Source organism: Grammomys surdaster, unplaced genomic scaffold (genome assembly GCF_004785775.1).
Source record: "Grammomys surdaster isolate TR1022 unplaced genomic scaffold, NIH_TR_1.0 126546, whole genome shotgun sequence".
Classification (NCBI taxonomy): domain Eukaryota; kingdom Metazoa; phylum Chordata; class Mammalia; order Rodentia; family Muridae; genus Grammomys; species Grammomys surdaster.
In genome coordinates this window covers 8032399-8056046 of record NW_021621338.1, presented here as the reverse complement: position 1 = coordinate 8056046, position 23648 = coordinate 8032399, and the positions used below count along the sequence as shown (strand labels likewise).

Below are 23648 nucleotides of genomic sequence, written 5' to 3'. Positions count from 1 at the left end.
GATTAGTAAATTCATGGAAACAAGGTAAGAAAAGTAAAACCTGTAAATTATCTTGCTACAGAAATGTAGCAGCATGTTAAAAACACGTGATGAGCCAGGTTTAATCCCAGCACTCAGAAGGCAAAGGCAAGTGGATGTCCTGAGTTCAAGGGTCGCCTGTGACAGTGCTCATTTTTTTCTATTATCGGAAGACTCTGTATCATCAAAGGAACTTGGTGTGTACAAAGACTGGTACTATTTTGAGAAATGCAAAACAGCATGATTGCTGGGCAGAAAGCCTGTGGTCCCCACAATAGACAGGCTAAGGCAGGAGGACTGCCATGAATTCAGGGCCAGCCTGACCCTGAGGAAATGACAGTATCATGACAAGAAAAGGATACTTGGAGTTATTCTTAAATAAATAAAACCCATCTCTGGAGCAATGCTGAAGAAAACAAACGGCTTTTTAAAGCACAGAGTCATGATGAGCCCTGTACAGGTGCTAACTGTCTGACTCTAAGCAAATATTTTTAAAATCCCACCATCTTGGAAGGGATATGGTGGCTGCATGCCTTTAATTCCAGCAGCACTTGGGAGCCAGAGGCAGGTGGCCCATTCCAGAGTGAGTTCCAGGACACCCAGGGCTATATAGTAAGATCTTCTCACAAAACAACAAAATCCAGTCTCCAAAATCTGAAACACTTCTGGTTCTAATTATTTCAGAAGACAACTATTCTACCGGAAGTTCTACCACCTGGGGTACAGCCCAAAGTCCACTTCTAAGTTGATTTTCCTATGACACTCACGACTATGTCAGCTGCTATAGTCAGGTTACTAGGCTCATGCACAGACATGTGATTGTGATTACTGGTCACATGACTGAGTCACTTCACTTAGTATTACAGAAATGCAGTCAGGTCTAATTTCAGATTCCATCAGTTCCCAATACACCTCTAGACTTCTAAATGTACACTTCCAACACTTCCATTCCCTACTGCCTATGTTACCATAGACTGAGGCTGTGGTAAGCCAGGGCCAGCAGTAAGCATACTCAAGCTGCAGGTCAGAAGGACCAGAAGAGAGGACCGTAGGAAGATACTACTTATTCCCCTTCCATCTGACTAGGTCTGCAAAGCCTCCCTGTGCAGGGGTATTGAGGCAGCAGACTTATTTTCCTCAACTCTGTCACTCAGGACACTTACAGAGAAATGTAAAGCAGCACAAACACAGAAGAAGAAGAGGAGAGCATCCCAGGAAGTACCGGCTACTCGCTGTAAAGAGGAGGTGGTGGCCCCATAAATCAGATAAGAAGTCCAAGAACGATTTCACAGTGGCCCATATGGGCTACAACTGCTCATGGCACATCCACAACGTCTATACATTTACCACAGACTCCATGAGCTTACCTGTTTGCATATGCACAAATGTTATCTATCAGTGGGAGGTTCTTCAAAGCTGCCTCTACTTTGCCAAGAGAAACATACTCTCCTGCCTGTAGTTTCACAAGGTCTTTTTTACGATCTGCATGGAACAAAGGCAGAAACATTGAGAACAGTGGTTAACACCTTCAGCACATAAAAATACTCTCACCAAGTTATTTAAAACTTTTCTCAATCAAGCATTGATGGTTGCCCTCAAGTTGAGATTATACAATAAAGTCAGACCTTAATCTTCTACAGTTAAATAAATTCTTTTGTGGAAAAAATTTTACCTAAGGGACATCATCCTTATGACTTCAGTGTATTCTGCTGAGTTGATAAGCTCCTGGCACTCACTAGTACACAGAGGAAGAGCAGTTCTGCACTGCAATGGGCAAAGTCACACGAGCTGGAGAAGAGTAACACAAAAACAGCATCCACACAACACAGCCAACTTGTGGGTTGGGAAGGAATCCTTGCAAGTGGGGCCTGAAGTGAGTTTTGCTGACAAGATTAAGAAGTATCCAGGCGGAACAGCATCAGCAAAAGCTGTATCAACTCTAACACTGAAGCATAAAGAGGAAGGAAACAATTCAAGAGGCGGGAGGTGAATGGCAGCTGGGTGATAGAGGACCCCTGAATACAACCTCTAGCAGCCATTAATTAAAGGTTTCTTAGAACAGTAAGGTTTCCACATCACATTGTAAGTGAAAAGGCTTGGAGAGGTGTGTAGCAGCAGAGAGGAAATCCATCCCTGTGATAGGGTGACAGAAAGCACAGGCCTGACCTACAGATATATAGAGAGAGGCAGAAGCTTTGAAAGGAGGCTCATCCGCTTCTATTAGTGAGCTAGGGGTGGAGCTGAGGAAGGCCAGCCTCGGGGTCCTTCTGGCCTTCAGGGTATCAAGACCAGATGTCAACAATTTCCTATAAGACAAAATTCTCAATGAAACTTTCCAACCTGCAGAGAAGCCCCTCAAGACTCAGGTGTTATAGAGGTAGGAGGCTCACTTAGGAAATGACTCAAAAGCCCTAAGACAGCAGTTCTCAACTTGTAGGTCAGGATCCCTTTGGGGGGGGTCAACTGACCCTTTCACGGGGTCACCCAAGACCATCAGAAAGCATATTTGCAATATGATTCATAATAGTAGCAGAATTATAGTTATGAAGAAGCAACAAAAATAATTTTATGGTTGGGGGTCGCCACAACATGAGGGACTGCATTAAAGGGTTAGCAGCATTAGGAAGGTTGAGAACCAGTACACTACAAGTCCCTGAAACTCAGCAGATGCACTCGACTCCTCCCTCCTCAAGCTTGCACAAGCAGGAAAGAGTACTAAGAGACACTCTCAGATAAGCCAAGCTGCCCAGAAGAGGCTCAGACCAACTGGGCTGCCAAGACCGCTTCAACTTGTCAAGCTGCCACCAAGGTCAAGCAGGGAGCTCCAGGACGCCGCTTTTTCGAGCTATCACCCATGCTGGGGTGGACTTTTGCTGCTGCCTTTGTCTCTAGTCATTCCTGCTTCGATAAATAATCCCTTACAGAACTCCATAAGGAACTCCAACAACACTCATTAGTTCACCAAGTTGGACTTTGGTGACACCAGCGTTAGTCTGTCATCTGTTCCCTATCTGAGGTAAGTAGATGTTTGCTTGTGTCTCCCAGGAAGCCTTGCATAACTCCAGGATAGATCTGGCACTAGTTAAGGTGGACAAACTTTAGGAGAAGACATGAAAGGTGGTTTGCCTTGTAGAGGTCACAGTACTTGACTTACTGGGCTTTCCTTGGTTTTCCTGGGCAAAGCCAGGACTACTAAGTTCAGACCAGAAAGCACTGCACAATAACCTATACATGTCAGGCAACCAAGAAAAACAAGCATTCGCTACACAAACAGTAGAGAATGACTATGGTTAATTAACAATGACTACAAATCTGTGGCTGAACAGCTTTTGCAACCTTATTCATAACATGCCAAACTTCAAGAACACTTGAGTGGCTCTTTAAACTGTTATATTCCAGGGATGATATAAAAGCCCTCCTCAATATTACATAGATAAGCTCTCTCACTGACAAACAGTCTCTGTAAACACAGGCATCGCTTTGTAAAGTCATCTGGGAAAACACTTTCAAGAAAGAATTCAGAGGCTGAAGAGATGACCCAGCTTTTAAGACCATGTAGTACTCTGGCAGAGGACCCAAGTTCAGTTCCCAGCACCCACATGGTGGCTCACAACCATCTGTAACTCCAGTTCCAAAGGATTTGGAACCCTCTTCTGACCTCCAAGAACATCATGCGCACATGCAGTGCACATACATACATGTAGGCAAAACAGTCATACACATAATATACTCTTTTTTTAAAAAGGACTCAACACTCACCAATGATCTTCAGACAGCCATCAGGGTCAAACTCTCCAATATCTCCAGTGCACAGCCACCGCTGTCCATTTTCATCTTCAAAGAAATCCGTCTTTGTTTTTGCTTCATTTTTGTAGTATCCCATTGTCACATTTCGGCCACCAATAAGAATCTCACCTCTGGGATGTGGTTTGTCCGTATTAAAATAGCCACCTAATAAACACAAAATAAAGCATATAGGCATTATATAAATATTCAAAACTATTAGTTTCTACGTATAGATATCTTTTTTTTTTTTTTTTGGTTTTTTGAGACAGGGTTTCTCTGTGTAGCCCTGGCTGTCCTGGAACTCACTCTGTAGACCAGGCTGGCCTTGAACTCAGAAATCTGCCTGCCTCTGCCTCCCAAGTGCTGGGATTAAAGGCATGCGCCACCACCACCCAGCTAGATATCTTATTTTAAACAATTAGAGTATCAAAGGGAAACAAACTAGACCCTGTGGCTAAACATTATCAATAAACTAGAGACAAAAATCTCAGTTGTTAAATAAACTTCCATGCTTTTAAGCTACTATTCCAGCCTAAAACCCAGCATCCTCCACCTATTACATAAAATAAAGTTTCTACTCTGTCCATATATCATGCTAGCAAAATGATAAAAGTACTGTCACATATTAAATAATACAACAAACCCCTTCATAAAATCACAGTATTATATAGTTAGAAGTTTGTTCTCTCAGATAATTTCAGATTAACTCTGGACTTAAATTTATTGAGTATATTTCTGACTTCTGCTAAAAACTGTTGAGAAATTTTATCAAAACCTTAGAACCTTTAGAAAGTTATGTCCCAATAAATCACAGATACCCTATATGTATTACTATAACAAGTATTTTACAATAATTTTTATTTCAAAATCAAATAAACAATAAACTTTTTAATAGAATTATTATGAAAAATTTTCCTTCCGAAATCTTCTTAAAACTCTCAAGGAAAAGAAAAAAATATATAAATACACATGGAGCAAATGTGATTTTTCTTTCTTCTGAAAAATAAAATTATGACTACTCTTTTATCACATCTATTCTCCCTCCTCCCCCATCTCTCTCCGTGTGTGTGTGTGTGTGTGTGTATGTGTGTGTTCACACATACACACACACACACATATATATGAGTGAGCGTATTCATGTGCATGTAAACTACAACATATGTGTAAAGGTCAATTCTATCTGACAACCATGTGGGTTCTAAGATCTTGAGGATCACAGACAAGTGCTTTACCCCATGAGCTATCTTGCTGTCCCTCCTAACTTAATAACACAAGTTTTTGCTATCATTTTTACTTGAATTTATGTAAGAAAATGATAAGCAAGAGACTGTTCAGTCAGTAAAGAGCTTGCTGTGCAAGAAGGAGACATGAGTTTAATTGGCAAAAACCATACACAAAAGCCATGCCTGCCGCACAGGCTTTCCATCTCCACACTGGGGAAGTAGTGACAGGGAGAGTCCTGGGCTCGCTATCCAGCCACCCTAGTTTAACCCACAAGCCTCTGACTCAGAAAACAAGGTGAACATGGCTCTTGAGGAATGATGATATCTGTATCTGGCCTCAACATACAGGAAGGAACACACACAAACACACACGTAAACAAAAATAATCCTAATCTTTAGAATCATTTCTGAAGCAGGCAAGCTAAGTATACCTGTTCGGCTCTAGACAAAACACAAACAATATAATGAACAAAATGAGCACTTAGAATCTTACATTCTAAAATATGGAACCAAAGAAACTAGAATACAATTCCCACTTCAATCTAATAATAGGCTGTTACCTTCCTCCCAGTTCTTTAATTTGATTTCACAGCAAACTAATGGTGCTCCCACTCTGCCGGTATTGTAGTCCCACACTAAGAGGCAAAGGAAGAAAAATATTTGAAGGCTATAGTTAAAAAAAAAAAAAAATCAATCCCTTGCTTCATTTTCCTAGATGATTCAAAATAACTATTCCTAAACCTTAGATAGGGTCCCCATCTGCAAGAGTATCTTAGAAACAAGCATGAGCCATGGGTATGTGCTCTCCTTGGCACAGGTACACTGCTTGGTCAGAACTTTCCTAACAGCCTAAATTATTACAGAAACTGACTGTACAAGTAGTACTTGTTATGTTTACAAGGCATATTTTGGGGTTTATTAAAGATATTTTAAAACATTTTCAGCAAAAGGGTTAAGAGAAAGAGAGCACTCCTACCCCCACCCCCCCCCACCCCACCCCCCCCCCAGCCCCCCGAAGACATAAGACACACTCAGGAAGATGATCATGGCTTTCTCTTACTTAGTCTTTTTTGACACTGGGGACAAAGTTACAAGTAATGTGCAGTCCACATTAGTGCCTCAGAGTCCCTGGGAAATCAGGCACGCCTACTCCAACTCCCCAGAGTCTGCCTACTACATACCCTCACATTAATACCAGTCCATACATGTGAGTGGCTGGCTGGTTCTCAGACAATGGCACCTACCTTCTGTAATCGTTCCAGCCCCAGTAGATTCTGTGAGTCCATACCCCTGACCAACAGGACAGCAGAAACAGATATTCATGAATCGCTGGGTTGTTGCAGAAAGTGGAGCACCACCACACAATAAAAGGCGAATATTTCCACCCAGGAGCCTTCGGACATTCCGGAAAACAAAGCTGAAAGTAGTAACAGAAAATTCAAAACTTTTAAAGCAGTGTGGTGGTTTGACTGAATGGGCCCCACAGGTTCACAGCTTCAACGTTTGGTTACCAGCTGTTGGAAGGATGTCCCTGCTGTCCCTGCCGTCCCTGCCACTGCTACCACCCATCAATGCCTGCTGTCCCTATTTCTGCCACTGGCATTGGTGCTGCCATGATAGAGGGTAAGACCTGGGACCCCAGCTACCTGCCCTCCACGGGCTTCCCTTCTGAAAGCTGTAATACTTTGGATATCTCTGGCCAAACCAGAGACCCACAGAACCCCTGGTTCTACAGAGTATGAGTTTATACGAACATAAATCCCTGTTTATGACCAGAGAATTCATTATCATAAAAATATCCACATCTTCAATCTTCACATAATTTGTAAAAAGCTAACTAATTTTCTGCTTTTATTTGTTCACTAGAAATTTATGCATATTTATGTACAGCACTCTTTAAAGTCTAATATGCATTTATTATAGGTTTTAAAATATGGTAAATTATATGAGAGAAATTTTAAAACGAAAACAAGTATCTATTTGATATGTTTCTGAAGATTGCTTATAACTCAAAAGCAAGGAGTAAGGCTGGGAATGTAGCTTAGTGGTTGGTAGTGCTTGCTTACCAAGAAACACAGCCTAGGTTTAATGCCGGACACCATGGAAATGAAAAATTGTTAAACATTTTGAAAGGGATTAAGACTCAAGGGCAACCATTTTTAGAAGCTGTATTGAGGCTGATGTGGTAGCGTGTGCCCCTTCAATCTGACACTTTGCCAACTAAGCTATCCAGACTCTCAATCTTAGCACTCAGAAGTCAGAGACAGGTGAACCTCTGAGTTCTAGGCAGAGAAACTCTGTCTTAAGATTGTATGTGGGGGGGGGGGGGGGTATGGGGGGGAGGGGGGATGAGCGTACACAAAGGCCAGAAGGCACTAGTGCCCGACTATGGCTCTCCCTCCACCCATCCTTTTGCTGTAACAATGACCCAGCTCTCCGGCCTCCAGCTTTGAAGTCTGGATCCTCCTCCCCTTACTTCCCAAATGCAGGCATTACAGGCCTGTGCCACCACACCCATCTTAAAGTACATGTACTACTTATAATGCCTCCCTTCCCTGAGCTGTTGATGTGAACTAAGTTGTTGACTTAGAGAAGTGGCTTTACTCACCGGTCACACAGTGGAGTACTACACCCTTTTGAAATCTGTTCCATCTTATAATTATATGCCAAAATAAACAAGTTTCGTTGAAAAGCACTCATTTCATTCACTTTATTCATGACATTTTTGTAGATCCGATCCATGATTTCCTAGATGCATAAGTGAGTTCATTAACTGTGTGAGCAATCTTCACATTCAAACCATACCCATACGATGAATTCTTCTAATTACTGTATGTATGATGTAGGACAATGAATGCATGCCTCTGCAGCGTGTATATGTGGAGGCTGGAGGACAATTATATGGGTTTGAGTCTCTCCTTCCACCTTTATGTGGGTTCTAGGAATTGAACTCAGGTCCTCAGACTTGTATAGCAAGTACTTACCCACTTAGCTACCTCATTGCCAAGATATGAAATCATTTTATAGATATATGTTATCAGAACTAAAAATCTTAGGTAAGATAACAACAAGTGGCATTACCACCCCATCACCTGTGGCTGATAGCACTTCTTTAATGAGCAATTCTTACCGGAACAGCTGCCATCAGTGTTGGCTTCAACATGGATGTGTCTCCTTTGCTTCCTTTTTTTATTTTTGAAGACTACAGAACCGAAAAAATAGTCTACATAAAGATCTTTAACTTAAACAGGTAATGGCATTCTTAGCTCAAAAGCATGGTATATTTACCTTTTCAGTGTATTTATATTCTAGACATTCAAAGCAAACGTTTATTTAAAAATAATTGAAAATACAATGAAAGCTGATAGAGAAAATATGTTAAAAACACATTTAGTATTTGAACCAAAGATATGTGATTTACCTGATCTGCTAATGTCTGTGGTGAAGAGTAGCCGATTCGGCATCCATGAGAAAGACACACAAGCTCAGCACTTAATTCTAGAACATGTGCCAGGGGCAAATATCCAATATACACATCTTCCTCTCTGAAAGAAAGGCAGATAAAAGCAGAGGTTAAAGTGGAAATTTCTATTATCTTAGGAAAGTCAGTTCTGTCAAATGATGCTTTGCTGGGGCACACAGGTGAAAGGATTTTTTTTTGTTCTTTTGTTTGTTTGTTTTTTTGTTTGTTTGCTTATTTGTTTTGAGACAGGGTTTCTCTTTATAGCCCGGGCTGTCCTGGAACTCACTCTTTAGACCAGGCTAGCCTCGAACTCAGAAATCCGCCTGCCTCTGCCTCCCAAGTGCTGGGATTAAAGGCGTGTGCCATCACTGCCCGGCTCAGGTGAAAGGATTCTTTCTAAAACAAACATGTGAAAGAATATTTTCATGAAGCAGACACAGGTGAAAGGATGTTTTGATATAGCAAACATGTGAAAGGACCCAGGATGAAGGAGTATAAATATGACTCCACAGACAGTAGGTGGTGAGCACAGAACTTTGGTTTGGTTTGCTCCTCCTCGCTCTTCTTCCTAATGACACGCATGTATTGGTTCACCTTACATAGTGTTGTTGAGCTCAACTAATGCTTAGGCTCCTGTTGAGAGAAGCTGGCCTGAGAACTGCTTGTGAGGTTCTTGCAGCAGCAGCCTTCCACTTCAGCATCCTCACCTCAGGCTGGCCGGTTGGCGAGCCTTGCGGTTTCTTCAGGATTCAACTACAGCTGCTGATTCGTGCCTGGTGTCTGCCTGCTGAGAGGACTGGACTGCAGCTGCCAGTTCCTGTGTGCTGCCTGCCTGCCTAGAGGATGGGTCTGCAGTTACTGAATCGTATTTGGTGTCTGCTACAGGACTGAACTGCTAAGACAGAAGATCGAGCTCGCCCCCAAAGAACTATTGCTGAACAGGTCCACATCCCCCATATCCTAATAACTTTTCTCTTCCACTACCTCTGCTGGGTGGTGGGCGAGAGGAAGGGTTGAATCCTTATTAAAAGTAGGTTGCAAAAAAAATTAATGCTTACAAAAGGTCATGAGAGCTTTCTGCCAAAAATGAGTACAAGCAAGCTTACAGACACAGGGAGCACCTGCATCCCTGCTGATAGAGAAGACAGACAGAAAAAACAACTACAGCCCAACCCAAAGCACCAAGGAGGCAGGCACTTTCAGAACATGGTCTGTTGCAGAAGCCAAGTGCTAAGGCACAAGGGGAGATAAGAGTTAGTTGGTATCTGGTGTCTCTCACAGAACAGACACACTTGTTGTAGGATCTGGAGATAGTAAGAAAATGTGTGTTATATCCGTGTATTGTTTAAGAAATGACCCTGTATCTACAACATGAAGAGAAACTGAGGAGCATCCCAAGGGAAAGCACAGCTCACATATCCTAGCTCTGTTCTCAAACTCAGTTCCACAGCTTATGTCTAAATGAGTATCTAATGTCTCTACACAAGGGTAACTGTACTACCTCAGTCATCTGATGCTGACTTTATCTCTGAAGCACTATCTGGACTCCTCTAACCCCATCTGCTTTCTTCTGTCACTTTTAATTTTTTTTTTTTATTTATTTATTTTGCCTACTCCATTACACTCTCCCCTAATTCCACAAGAGTACAACTTAAAACCAAATCAGTTGACAAGGGTTACCTCAACTGTGTACCTGGATGATATTTACATATAAAAATGACTATGTTTGTAAAGAAGCAATAGTGATTGAAATAATCTAAATTCAAGGGATTTAAAACTACAAAGTCAGCTAAAATTTTCATCTTTCAAATATTAAATAATTAAACTATTATTTTAAGTCACATGAATGTAACTATTTTGGGACTCTGAAGAGCTAGCTCAGCAGTTAACAATGCAGTTAAACAAGCTACTCTAATTTGGTTCTCAGCTAGCCACTCATAGCTATCTGTAACTTCAAGGACATCTGATACTCCAGCCTCCACAGGTTCATGGGTACTCACATGCAAACACACGTGTGTATAGACAGACATACACACACACACACAATAAAATAAATTTTAAAATGTTGACTTTTAAAATTAACATTCTCTAAAATTTCTGCCTTCATAGACACCTGCGGAATACCTTAGCCATCTACTAAAATGGCACAAATGTTTGAACTCTTAACAGCAACACATATGCAGTCACTCTGAGTTTTACCATGACATACCCCAGTCTTGGAATCCTTCTCGCCATCCCCGTTATAGACGCAATGATGTTACTGTGTGAGATCATCACTCCCTTTGGAATTCCTGTGGACCCACTTGTATACATGATTACTGCAATATCTGAAGGCAGTGGTTTGCTGTGAGCTTTCTTTTCTACATTGGAGAAAAGAAAAGGGAAACAAAAAAGAAACTCAGCTGTATCAGCAATTTTCTTCTAACACTCAAACAACAGTCAACACATAAGGAGGCATAAACAATAATACTGGGACAAACAGGTTAAGTCCATAATGTAATTAAAGCCACAGAGGAAACAAAGACAGAGTCAGATAATGCTGCTTAGATCAGCATCTGGCAAAGGGTCTCTGTAATTTCAAAGACCTAAATAAAGTGAGCAAAAAAGCCACAAAGTCCTGGGAAGCCAGCAGTTCAAGTAGAAGTAAAAGCAGTGGACATGGCAGTAGCTGTCTGCAAATCCAGCACTCAGGAAGCTAAAATGAGATCTTAAGGTCAAAGCCAGCCTAGGCTGCATGGTAAGCTCTGGGCCAGTTTACACAGATCATGTTCCATTTTGTAGATTAGATAGATAGATAGATAGATAGATAGATAGATAGATAGATAGATAGATAGATAGATAGAGCTCTAATTGTCAAGTAAACCATGAATACATATAAACTGAACCTTGTTTCCAAAGAGCCCTGTGGGGAGTAAAGGGGCCCCTGAGTGAATGTAAGGAGATGAGGTACAAAGGCTTAAAGTAGCAATGTGCTTGGCATCTATAAACACTAGCACTATGGTGGTCCTAGAGGAAACCTAAGTCCCCGTGGAGAAGCACCCAGAACCACAGGCAGCCTCAGAAGACACTGAGGATGACTGCGTCTCACACTGTAGGATCAGAAGAAAGGCCCTTTCCAACCTACCATCATCTGTGGCAAAAATGACTTTGAAGCTATACAGATAGCGTCTCATGTAGCCCACTCTGGCTTTGCACTAGCTGCCAGGTCAATGATCATCAATTTCTGATACCTTCTGCTTCCACCTCCTGGTACTGAGACAGCAGGCATGTGCCATCATGTCCAGTGTTATGCAAAGCTGGGGGGGGGTGTCAAACCCAGGACTTAAAGCATGCTGGTCAAACACTCTGCATACTGAGCTACATTTCCAGCCCATACTCTAAGAGTCATAAATAAGTGTTAGCATTTTCCTTACGTCTTTCTTTAAAGGCTAAGTCAAAGTATTAGAGAAGAACACATTTCCACAGTTACAGTCTAGAAAACTCCTGTCTTGGGATCTAACCTCTAGTGAGTTCTAGAAAACAAGGTGAGCAGAAAGTGCACATCTGGAATGATCACAACATACCCACGTCAGCCTTCACTCCTAGAGCCTGCACTGCAGCCATGGTGTGTACAATGACGCCCTTGGGGAACTCAGACCAGGTTGGAGGCTTCCCATCAACAGTAATGATATGCCGCAGACGTGGGACCAAAGAGACTATATCCTGAAGAAACACAGTAACAATCATGATCTGTTAGCCAACAACAGCTGAGTGACTTGGGACACAAAAGCACAGTCCACCACACACTGAGCCACCAACTGAGTTCTTGCCCAAAAGTTAAGTAAGTGGTGGGGCTAGGGAGACAGGCTGGAGGAAAGGAATGAAGTAGGAGGGAGGGGGAGGGTTGGAATCAATATTCTATACCACTGTGTGTACAATCTTCTTTGATAAAATCCTCATCAGCAAAGTTACTGCTCCACAGAATGGAGATATACGCACAGAATACCTGAACTACTTATAGAGAAGCCCAAAGACCCTCGTATTTTCAAGAGAATACAAAAGAATATATCAGGGATAGAAAGAAAATCTACTTGGAAATTTTCTAAAAAAGAAAAACAAAAGAATGCCTGAGATTGTAATGTTTTCAGGGGAAGTTGCCTAGGAATTGTAAGAACCCTTTTCCTATTATTTCATAAAATCTCTCCCATTTTAGTACTTAAAATATTCAAGCAAATCATTACTTAATGATTCATAAATGAATATTTAAAATATTCAGCAGTCTGGAAAGGTGGCTCGGTGGTTAAGAACATCCATTTGGCAGCTTACACTTGTGTATAATTCCAGTTCCAGGGAATCCAACACCCATCACCCTCCCATCCTTTCTTTCCCTACTTCTTTTTTCTCTCTTCTTCTGTCTGTGTGTCTCTCTCTCCTCCCTCCCTCCCCCCTCCTTCCTTCTTTCTTTCCTCCCTTTCTCTCTCCCTCCTTCCCTCTCTGAGTGTCACCTCTTTTGGTGTCTGTCTTTTGGAAGATCTCTTGCAACTTAGGTTGCCCTCAAACTTACTATATAGCTGAAGATGACTTTGGACTACTGATCTTTCTACTGCCATCTCCCAAGTGCAGAGATTACAGGCATGTACTACCTCTTGCTTTTGTTTGTACATGTATGGGTGCCTATGCACAGAGACATGCACACGCGTGCATGTGTGCATGTGTGCGTCTCTGTGTCAGTAAGTCTGTCTGTCTGTGCAATTGCATAGGAGAACATAAGACAACTTTTGGTGTTGTTCCTTAGTTCTCTCCAAACCCTCCTCCACGGGGTCCTCTGGCCTGAGCCATGACAAACTGTAAGCCCCAGGGATCCACATGTTCTGCTAGCACTGGTACTGGGATTATGAGCAGGTATGACCACAGCTGACTTTTTAAATATAAGTTCTGGAAATCAAACCCAGGTTCTAGTGCTTACAAAGGCAAGCATTTCACTTTACCTACATGGTGCATAGACATGCATGCAGGCAAAACACATATACACATGATATAAATATAAAATGTTGAGAGACCAGCAAAATGGCTCAGGAGGTACATTCACTTGTCACTGTGTTAACTCCCACAGATTGTGCAGACTTTTCACAGGTGTATTCTACACATGTAACCACATATCTGCATGCAGATGCACACAAAAACACAGACTCAAAAATGATTATAGACATGCAAAACTATTAATTTACTTCATATACACAATATACAATAAAAAGTTGTCATCATTTCGACATTGGCATATTAACAATTTTTACCTATGGTCTATCAAAAAAAAATGCACTTTTATGTTCTAAAGAAAAAAAATCACAAAATCTCACAAACATAATTGAGGGTCAGTATGACTTAATCACAGGAAAAGTCAAAGCATCAGACTCTTAAAGGTAACTGTGGTCCTCACCTTCAGCTTAGTTTGCAAGAGTTCTTTGCTAGTAATGATGTTGGTCACCTCTGTCTCATTCAGTCCATGAACAATGGCTGGACCTCCCAGAGTAGCATACAGTGTAACAACTACAAGGAAAAGAACACAGGTCACATAGAAGAAAAGGACACAGACAGCTATCATACAGCAGCACCTCCTCTGGAAGTACACATACATCGTAAAGGAGTGTTGTTTCTCATGGACAGCCTGGGAGAACTACTGTAGCTGTGTACATAAGGTTCTAATCAATATCCTATCTACTCACTTTTCTCTAAAGTATTTTAAATGAAGATTCTTTTTTTTTTTTTTTTTTTTTGTATTTTCGAGACAGGGTTTCTCTGTGTCCTGGAACTCACTCTGTAGACCAGGCTGGCCTCAAACTCAGAAATCCGCCTGCCTCTGCCTCCCAAATGCTGGGATTAAAGGCGTGTGCCACCACCGCCCGGCTTTAAATGAAGATTCCTAATGTTTTTCACCTTCACTATACTCTAGGACTAATAAACATAAAGGAATATCTACCCTAGAATGTTAAAATCTTCCTTGTTGGCTGCTTTGGAACTAAAATGTGAAAAGGGACACGCCTAGTAGTTCTCAACCATGTGTGGTGACCTCAACCATAAAATTATTTTTGTTGCTACTTCATAACTGTAATTTTGCTACTCTTATGAATTATAATGTAAATATCTGTTTCCAATGATCTTAGGCAAGCCCTGTGATCGAGTTGTTCTACCCCTCAAGCGGCCACAACCCACAGGTTGCGAACCACTGGATAAGCCAGTAAGACAACACATTGAATGTCAGATCTGGTATCACATGTCAACAAAACAGTAGTGATGAGGCCTATAATCCTAACACTTGGGGAGTAAAAGGAGGTCATCCTCCATCACACCAGTTTGATCCAGCTACACTGAAACCCTGGCTCAAAAGAACAACTAAGGAAAAAGATAGCATTCACCAGCTTATTCTAAAGTAGAAAAATTAAAAAGAAAAAGCAATTTAGGAACACTGAGGTCATATTATATATACAACATGGATCAGAAGTAAAATGACAAACAATAAATAATCCTTTTTAAATATCCTCAACAGTAATGCAAACCCAACCCCTGAAGACAGAAAGGCAGTGCCTATTTTAAAAAGTGGAAGTAGAAGGTGTGGTAGTGCTTATCTTTGATTCCAAGCAGAGTTCAAGCTACCATGGTCTCCAGGCCAGCCAGGGATAAACAGTGGCACCCAGTCTCAACAACAGTAAAAGAGGGGCAGCTGGAGAGATGGCTCAATGGTTAAAGCACTTGCTGGTCAAGACCAAGTTCAATTCCCAGCACCTACATGGTGGCTAACAACTATCTGTAACTTCAGTTCCAAGTGAATCCATGCTCTCTTCTGGCCTCTGTGAACAATATGTGCACCTGGTGCACACATACACATGTGCAAAACACTCATCATATAAAATAACTCTTAAAAAAAAAGAAATGGAAAGAAAATCAGAAGTTTATAACAAACATCTGCTGAAACCATCATTTTTGTTTCACATTCATTTACCATGACCTTTGGCACATTTCCAGAACTGTTTACAAGGTTAGCCCATCTCAGTCACCACTCAGTAAACAAGGGAATATCTAAGCCCTAAAAAACACTCTTCCAGTAAATGCACAAAGGCAAAACTCAGTATCAGAATGCTAACCTCCTAAGAAATAGTAATCCCAGTGTAGTGGTGAACATCTCTAATCCCAGCACTCGGTCAGAAGAGGCAAGTGGGTCTCTGAGTTTGAGGTCAGTATATATAGTTGAGTCCTAGGATAGCCAGGGCTATATAGAGAACTTGTCTTAAAAAACAAAACAAGAAAAAGAGAAAGATTTTAAAAGTGCCATCCATACGTACGCTGGAAGTTATACATAAAACACGCCTGCGCAGCAATCATCCATTCAGCCCTGGTCTCACAGAAGATGGCGATGTTGGTCTTCGGTTTCTGACCCAACATTTGTAACCCATTTCCAAAGTCAAGGGCTCGAATGAAGACATCTTCATAAGAAAGCCAATTATAGTGCCCCAGAATAACCTGATACAGCAAAGTATAAAAAACAATTATCTTTTATTGTGATCAAAAGAAATCAGAACAAATTTCAAACTTTATAGTCAGAAAGTTATGTGAATATAAAACATGTTAGTTTCAAGTGAAGATGGACCTTAAAAATTAGCTTTGTGACATTGTCAATGACCATCCAAATACTATGGTAAGCATTTAACTATGACAGGAGGAGGCTGGCTTTACTTTTGGTTTAAATTACTTAGGATCGAGCTAAAACATGAGGATCTATACCATTCAAGACCAGCTTAGTCATACACTGAGGCCCTATTTCAAGAAACCAAAAGAGCTCACATGAGTCTGAAGTTATGTAAGACAGGGGACCTGGAGCACAGAGTATGTTTGACTGAATTATTTCTTAGATAAATAGCCCTAAACTAATCATTCATTTCAAGCAGAAGTTTACTTTGTGGATTTCAGAAACAGACAGTATGTGATAAACAGAAAGTGACCCTACTACCCAAGCTCACAAAATTATTTATGGCCATGTAACCTGAATTAATTATCCTATCATGATAAGCAAAGTAAAAAGTCTCTCTACAACCAGGTGGAGTCTAAGTTATAGTATTCAATGTTCCCCTGTTTAAGCCTCCAATACTTAACTAACCTACAGTATTTTATTTGGATTTATCAAAAGTACAGATAACCTCAAATTTTACTTATTAATAAGCTCCTTTTAAAGCTGCTTAGCATATTTTTCTTCAGGGATTTTCAACTAAAACTCAATCAGGAATTCTCTATTACGTACAAAAACTGAACAAAAAGCAAACTACAAATACATACAGCTGGCTTCTAAGCACAGCCATGATCATTTATATTTCACTCATCTTAAAAGTCATCTGACCAGAGACTAGAGATGGCCGGGGACTCCTTTTTTGGAGGACCAAGATTCAATTCCCAGGACCCATGTGGCAGCTCACAATCATCCAGTTCCAGCTCACATCATTCCAGTTCCAAGAGGAACCAACAGTCCTGGCCTCCACAGGTCCTGGCACAGAAGTAGTACACAGATATGCATGCAGGCAAATCACTCATACATATAAAACTAAAAAACAAAACCATCTGACCACGTTATTTCTAAAAATGTAACAACATTCAAGAGAGTTCTTTCTGTAAGCAGTTAGATGGAGAAGAGATCAATGCTGCCCCCTGGTGTCCTACTCAGGATAGACACAAGATCACACTGCCCTCTGGTGTCCTACTCAGGATAGACATAAGATCACACTGTCCCCTGGTGTCCTACTCAGGATAGACATAAGATCACACTGCCCTCCGGTGTCCCACTCAATACAGACAAGATCACACTGCCCTAACTACAGGGCCCAAACTCTCACCTTGCTCTGCACCCCAAGGAAATACTCAACATGGGAGCTCCACTGACTTCTAAAGGAGCTCTGTATGACTGAGAAGACAGGTGAGAGTTTGGCCTAAATGTGCAGGAACCATATTATTGTTCCTAGGTCTATAAACTCCAAAGATAAGAATGGGGCACTTGCTAGATTCTAAACCTAAATGGCAGGTGTTACATGGAAAAAAAAATCAACCAATATACTACCCGAATATATAAACTCTGATGATGGCACTGTCTGACAAAAAAATTCTAAAATTAATAATCATATATAGCCCATGCCTATAATCCAAGTACTCAGCTGAGGCAAAAGGATTGTCTTGAGTCTTAGGCTAGCCCAGGCTATATGAGGATTCAGGCCAGCCTAGGCCTGTTAAACCCTGTCTCAAAACAGAAACAAAAACTAGAAAAAAAGGGAGGGAGAGAGGGAGGGAGGCAGGGAGGGAGGCAGGGAGGGAAAGGAGGAAGAAGAGGAAGAGGAAGAAGAAGCAGAGGAGGAAAGGGAGAAGAAGAAGGAGAAGGAGAAGGGCACTAGCCAGGTCTGGTGGCACACACCTGTAATCCAAGCACTCAGGAGAGTGCAGGTGGATCTCTCTGAATTCAAGACCAGCCTGGTCTACACTGCAAGTTCCAGAACAGTCAAGGCTACATAAGGAAACCCTGTCTGTGGGGGTAAGAAAAAGACAAAATATATGGGAAACCTGAGTTTCACTATTTAAGTCACTGAGTGTTCTAGCTAATTATCTTTCTCATAAAGGTTACATTTGTGGACACTATTTACCCATCATCATATCTGACTCACACAGCAGTTTCTAATCCCGTCTCTATGGCTAACCCAAACTAGACTCATTTAACTTAACCCTCTACTATGCTCTTAAACACTGCTGCAGAGACACACACCTCACTAAATGCACCCCCACATGTTTTAATATCCACAGTCGGATGTACTTCCCTGTCATTCATTTTCTCATGCTGATAGCTGTAAGCTTTTTATCTTTTTAAATATCCTCCCTCTCTACCTGGAGATGATGACCGTTGCTTATGTCACTAAGCCATTACATATTAAACAGAACACTCAAACCCTCTGCTACCGAATTCAGTAACCTATGTATACCTGCACTCATTCTACAGTCCATAGGGCTGAATGTCCCTGACAAAGGCCAGACTTTCAAGGACTGCTTCCAAAAGCTCTTCAACACAACCATGTGTTCAACAAGATTTCTAACAGGTATATCAAAAAAAACCTCTTGTTCACCCTCTTTTCCCTACCTGTCCCTTCATCATTTCTATGTAAGCAGAGGACAGCACGCCCAACTGCTTAACACAGTAGCTGAAGTTATTCTAACTTACACTCATCTTTAATCTCATTTCTAAGTCTATCCAGAGTCTATCTACAAAATATAGCCTGACCCCAGCTATTTCTTTCACTTCCATTACTGTCATCACAGGCATCTTCTCCATAACATGTATCACTATTAATCCCTACAACCATATAGACAAGGTCATTCCCTAACTTCAGACTGCAGGCTTCTACCTTTGCAGTAGCACTTAGGCCTTGGGGGACTGGAAGCCATAAGCTGTGACCCTTGCAAACCGCAAACCTGCTTCCTATAAACCCCATCCTTCCTATTCTTCAGGGAGGCTAAAACAGGACCAGAAGATGCTCTCTCCAGGATCTTAAAGTATCCACCCCAAGCACTACCCTCAACTGAGCTCAATCTTGTCTGGGACCCACTACTCTGTCTTCTTGCCCAGAAGGTTCTTTATCCAAGTTTGCTAGATCTTGTTCAGGTCTCATATTAACCAAGACCTATTCAGGCAGGCATTCAAACACCAACCTGCTTTACTTTTCACACTAACTATATGATCTCTTTTCCTCTTGTGTAAAAATCCATGTCAAAATTAACCTGTGTCTCTTTATTGCTGTAAGAACTTGGGACAAGGGCTGGAGAGATGGCTCAGTGGTTAGGAGCACTGACTGCACTTCCAGAGGTCCTGAGTTCAAATCCCAGCAACCACATGGTGGCTCACAACCATCTGTAATAAGATCTGATGCTCTCTTCTGGTGTGTCTGAAAACAGCTACAGTGTACTCATATATAAAAAATAAACCTTTTTTATTGTTATTTATTTATTTATTTATTTATTTATTTGGTTTTTCGAGACAGGGTTTCTCTGTGTAGTGGGCGTGTGCCACCACTGCCCAGCCCGAATAAACCTTTAAAAAAAAAAAAAAAAGAACTTGGGACAAGCCCAAATAAACCTTTAAAAAAAAAAAAAAGAACTTGGGACAAGCCGGGCGTGTTGGCGCACACCTTTAATCCCATCACTTGGGAGGCAGAGGCAGGCAGATTTCTGAGTTCAAGGCCAGCCTGGTCTACAGAGTGAGTTCCAGGACAGCCAGGGCTACACAGAGAAACCCTGTCTCAAAAAACAAAAAAAACAAAAAAAACAAAAAAAAGTTTGGGCTGGAGAGATGGCTCAGTGGTTAAGAGGTCCTGAGTTCAATTCCCAGCAACCACATGGTGGCTCACAACCATCTGTAATGGAATCTGATGTCCTCTTCTGGTGTGTCTGAAGACAGCTACAGTGTACTCATATACATAAAATAAATATTTTTTTTTTTAAAAAAAGAACTTGGTACAATTTGTTCAGTGTGTGGAACATTGGAGCCCTGACAACTCTTGATCTCATCATCATTCAGTCAGACTTTTGTTACACATGGAAACAAGTTCGGTATTCCTGACACAGCACTTTCTCTTTTTTAGATAAGCATTCATATATGTGTATGTGTGTATATATATATGGATTAAATATCATATATATATATATATATATATATATATATATATATATATATATATCCATCCCTAGTCCCAACGGTAACCTGGGAGAGGTCACTTTGCTCTTTCACACCTGAGGTGTAACACACACAGTTATAAATATCCATGTTAGCACTCAGAGAATAACTTAGTCTAAAAAAAGTGTAACTGCCTGAAATATACAAATGGTGCTTTAAAGCTTTTCCAGGAACATAAAAATGTAATGCTCTGAGGACAGTGTCTTATACTTCAAATGGAAAATACAATGGTGCTAGCATACAGAACTTATTTTAAAATAAAAAAGCACACCAACATTCAATCATTCGGACCTCCAGTTGATGGGATGTGACAGTCTAAAAGAAAACAAGTTTTCAGGTAGTTGATTTAAACCTCTTTTTTTTTTAAAGATTTATTTATTTTATGTATGTGAGTACACTGTCACTGTCTTCAGACACACCAGAAGAGGGCATCAGATCCCATTACAGATGGTTTTGAGCCACCATGTGGGTTCTGGGAATTGAACTCAGGACCTCTGGAAGAGCAATCAGTGCTCTTAACCACTGAGCCATCCCTCCAGCCCGATTTAAACCTCTTTAAGTACTAGGCTGTTGCTGTTTTCCCCATTTACCATCTACAACTATTTCAGAACTACATATTTCCTGTCTTCTTCAACAAATAATGCCTAGCTTAACTTTCCCTCTGTGGTTTGTTAAGTAAATCAGAATCCTGAGTTTGGGGCTTGTGTGATTTTGTGACATGCTGTTAACAAACAGGAAATAGAGAGAGCAAGCATGAGAGGAAGACCCATAGGAGAGTGAAGAAAAACAAGGCCACAGATCCCAGCCCAAGAAAGCCACATTTTTAATATGGCAGGCAGGCAGGCACACACGCACAGACAAAGACAGACACACAACACACACAGACACACAGACACACACACACACACACATGAGGATTAATCTGAAATGAGGTTTGCATAACTTTGCTTTAACCATATTATATTCTATGTTGCTGCTTCTCAAAATAAGGAGGAAAGTTTCAGATATTAATGCACATAAGCTTCCTTGTCAAACTGACGGTTCTCTTCAAATATGGTAACTATTTTAATGAAAACAAGCTACCAAAAATATGTCTTTCTATCTGCTGTGATGTCATATACAGTCCCAGCACCACAGAAGTCCCATGGAGGCAGGAGGATCAAGAGTTTGACTGATTAGCAACATAGGCTGCAAGAGACCTTAAAAACATTAAAGTCTTCTGACCTCCCTGGGCTGTTTGGTGAGTAAGCAAGCACTAAGCTATGTCACTTGATACCCTGCCAAGATAGATGCTGTTCCTGCCACCATACAAAGGCTATAAAAAGAACCAAGAGCTTGTGAGCTTGTGCAGGGCCAGCTTGATAACTAACTCTCAAGCTTGCAGCCCATTCCCATAGCCTAACAGACAACACAGGTCTTGGCTAACTGACAGCAAAGCACACTCAGGTACAGAGAACAGTATGTTTCATTTGTTACCTACAAAACCTAAAAATAATTCTACATTCCCAAAGTATCTAATCCTAGACAAGGAAAGTACAATGGTTTTGTCAATCTATATATAGTCTTCTGAAGAAACTGATAAACCACAAATGTTTAACACAAAGTACTAATAGGCATCATATCCTCTGACATAAAGAATTAAAAGCACATTCCTTAGAGGCCGGCAGATACATGATTTTTGAGGACAGTCTGATCTACTTAGGGAGCTCCAAGTCAGCCAGAACTATACAGAGAGAAACCTAACTTCAAAATAAATAATAGGAAAATAACATAACTAGTGTTTTTTCTCCTCTCTTACAATCTGTAGTTAGCTACAAAGTATGAGCTTTTGGAGTTGAAATGCCTAAGTTCAATCAAATCTCACCTTTGTCACTTGGTAGCTTTAGGATCCTCAGGTAAGTACCCAACTTATCTGGGCTTCAGTGTTCTAATCTTTGAAGCAGAGATAGCATCTAACCCTTAAGATTACTTTCAGTTTTCGCTGGGAGGTAGTGGCCGGGCACGCCTTTAATCCCAGCATTTGGGAGGCAGAGACAGGCGGATTTCTGAGTTTGAGGCCAGCCTGGTCTACAGAGTGAGTTCCAGGACAGCCAGGGCTACACAGAGAAACCCTGTCTCGAAAAACCAAAAAAAAAAAAAAAAAAAAAAAGAAAGAAAGAAAGAAAGAAAGAAAAGAAGATCACTTTCAGTTTTAAAAGAATTTGATAGAAATTAAGATTAATTAATTAATACTAATTCCACACTCATAAAGTAACTTTCAAAAGCCACAAGACTAGTAAATGGCAAAACCAAAATTCAAACTTTCAGATCTAGGTCTAAAGGCCAAGCTCTTAACCACAGTATTTCTGCCTTTAAAGACAGCCTGTCTCTGTTTCAAGCCAATAGCAAGATTCTCTATAACAGTAAAACAAAAATTAAGACATGCAAGTACCATATCCAAAATACCAAGATACTAACACCCACTGTGAGCTGCATGAAAATCAAAACCAGTCACATGGTGCCAAACACTCTCAAAGAGGGTTCCCCACTGCAAACTACCTAGGCACTCTACCTCAAGCCCTGGAGATCTCAGGGCACATTCTGTGCCTTTCTGAAAATAGGTCAAGTCAGTAAGGACAGATGGAAGAAAGCAATCTAAAGTCCTGGAGAGACTTTCTCTATCAACACCAGCAGTTCTCAGGAGACCACACTTTCCACAATGCTAAGTATACAAAGACAGAAGACTCGTGGGTGCAAATAGGGAAGAATCCAAAGCAGTAGGGATCATCTTACCTTTTTAAAAATTTTTCCATTTGGTTGTATTTCATCTTCCTCATTCAATATCTCACGTGTTCCCAATAGTCTTTTGTCCTTAAATTTGTTTTTTGCATACATAAAAACTTTATCAAGTGTATCACAGCCAGGACACAATACTGAAGCCAAGCCGTCCACACTGTTGATAGACCTGTATGCAGAGTCCGGTTTTGAACTGACAGGCTTTGCTTTAATTTGGTTTGGTTTCTCTTGTTTTGACTCACACAAAAAATAAAATGGGATGTATGTTAAAATAGTATAGAGTGATATTATAAAATGTATGAAATATAAAAGTATGGGGTTGATGGTTTGTTTTAGCTTCATGGTAGATGGTGCTGAAGATACGTGGTTATTCATAAGTGTTCAAAAAATAGAATTAACAGATTTCAACGAGAATCTAGAAAAAAGAAAAAGAAATAGATCAGTTTAAAATCACATTAAAAGAAAAACTCTTTATATTAGCTAGGCAACTAGAGTTTCTTCGGGTCAGAGATAGTATACAGGCCCTCTATAATATCCTAAATTTAAGAAACGTATTTTGTATGGTATCTACTAACAGTGCAATTATTCTACATACTGTTATCAAAAAAAGTAGCCTTTCCAACCTAACCTTAAGTATCCACAATACTTCAGGGAG

General features: G+C 40.8%; 1 protein-coding gene across 3 annotated transcripts in view; it reads right to left on the bottom strand.

The window, feature by feature from the left end:
• The window catches only part of Acsl3 (acyl-CoA synthetase long chain family member 3), a 50365-nt gene that overhangs the window by 2062 nt on the left and 24655 nt on the right, over positions 1 to 23648 (bottom strand). For 2 of the 3 annotated variants that reach the window (XM_028760592.1, XM_028760593.1), the window contains exons 2-13: positions 22991 to 23408; positions 15807 to 15984; positions 13907 to 14016; positions 12054 to 12192; positions 10700 to 10850; positions 8449 to 8572; positions 8158 to 8229; positions 7636 to 7775; positions 6272 to 6444; positions 5588 to 5662; positions 3778 to 3969; positions 1386 to 1500 (exon numbers count right to left, since the gene is read on the bottom strand). In XM_028760592.1, the coding sequence (XP_028616425.1) occupies positions 1386 to 1500; positions 3778 to 3969; positions 5588 to 5662; positions 6272 to 6444; positions 7636 to 7775; positions 8158 to 8229; positions 8449 to 8572; positions 10700 to 10850; positions 12054 to 12192; positions 13907 to 14016; positions 15807 to 15984; positions 22991 to 23368 (1847 nt within the window). In that variant the 5' untranslated portion in view covers positions 23369 to 23408. The remainder of the gene's footprint in view (positions 1 to 1385; positions 1501 to 3777; positions 3970 to 5587; positions 5663 to 6271; positions 6445 to 7635; positions 7776 to 8157; positions 8230 to 8448; positions 8573 to 10699; positions 10851 to 12053; positions 12193 to 13906; positions 14017 to 15806; positions 15985 to 22990; positions 23409 to 23648) is intronic. The other variant, XM_028760594.1, reaches the window with a different exon arrangement.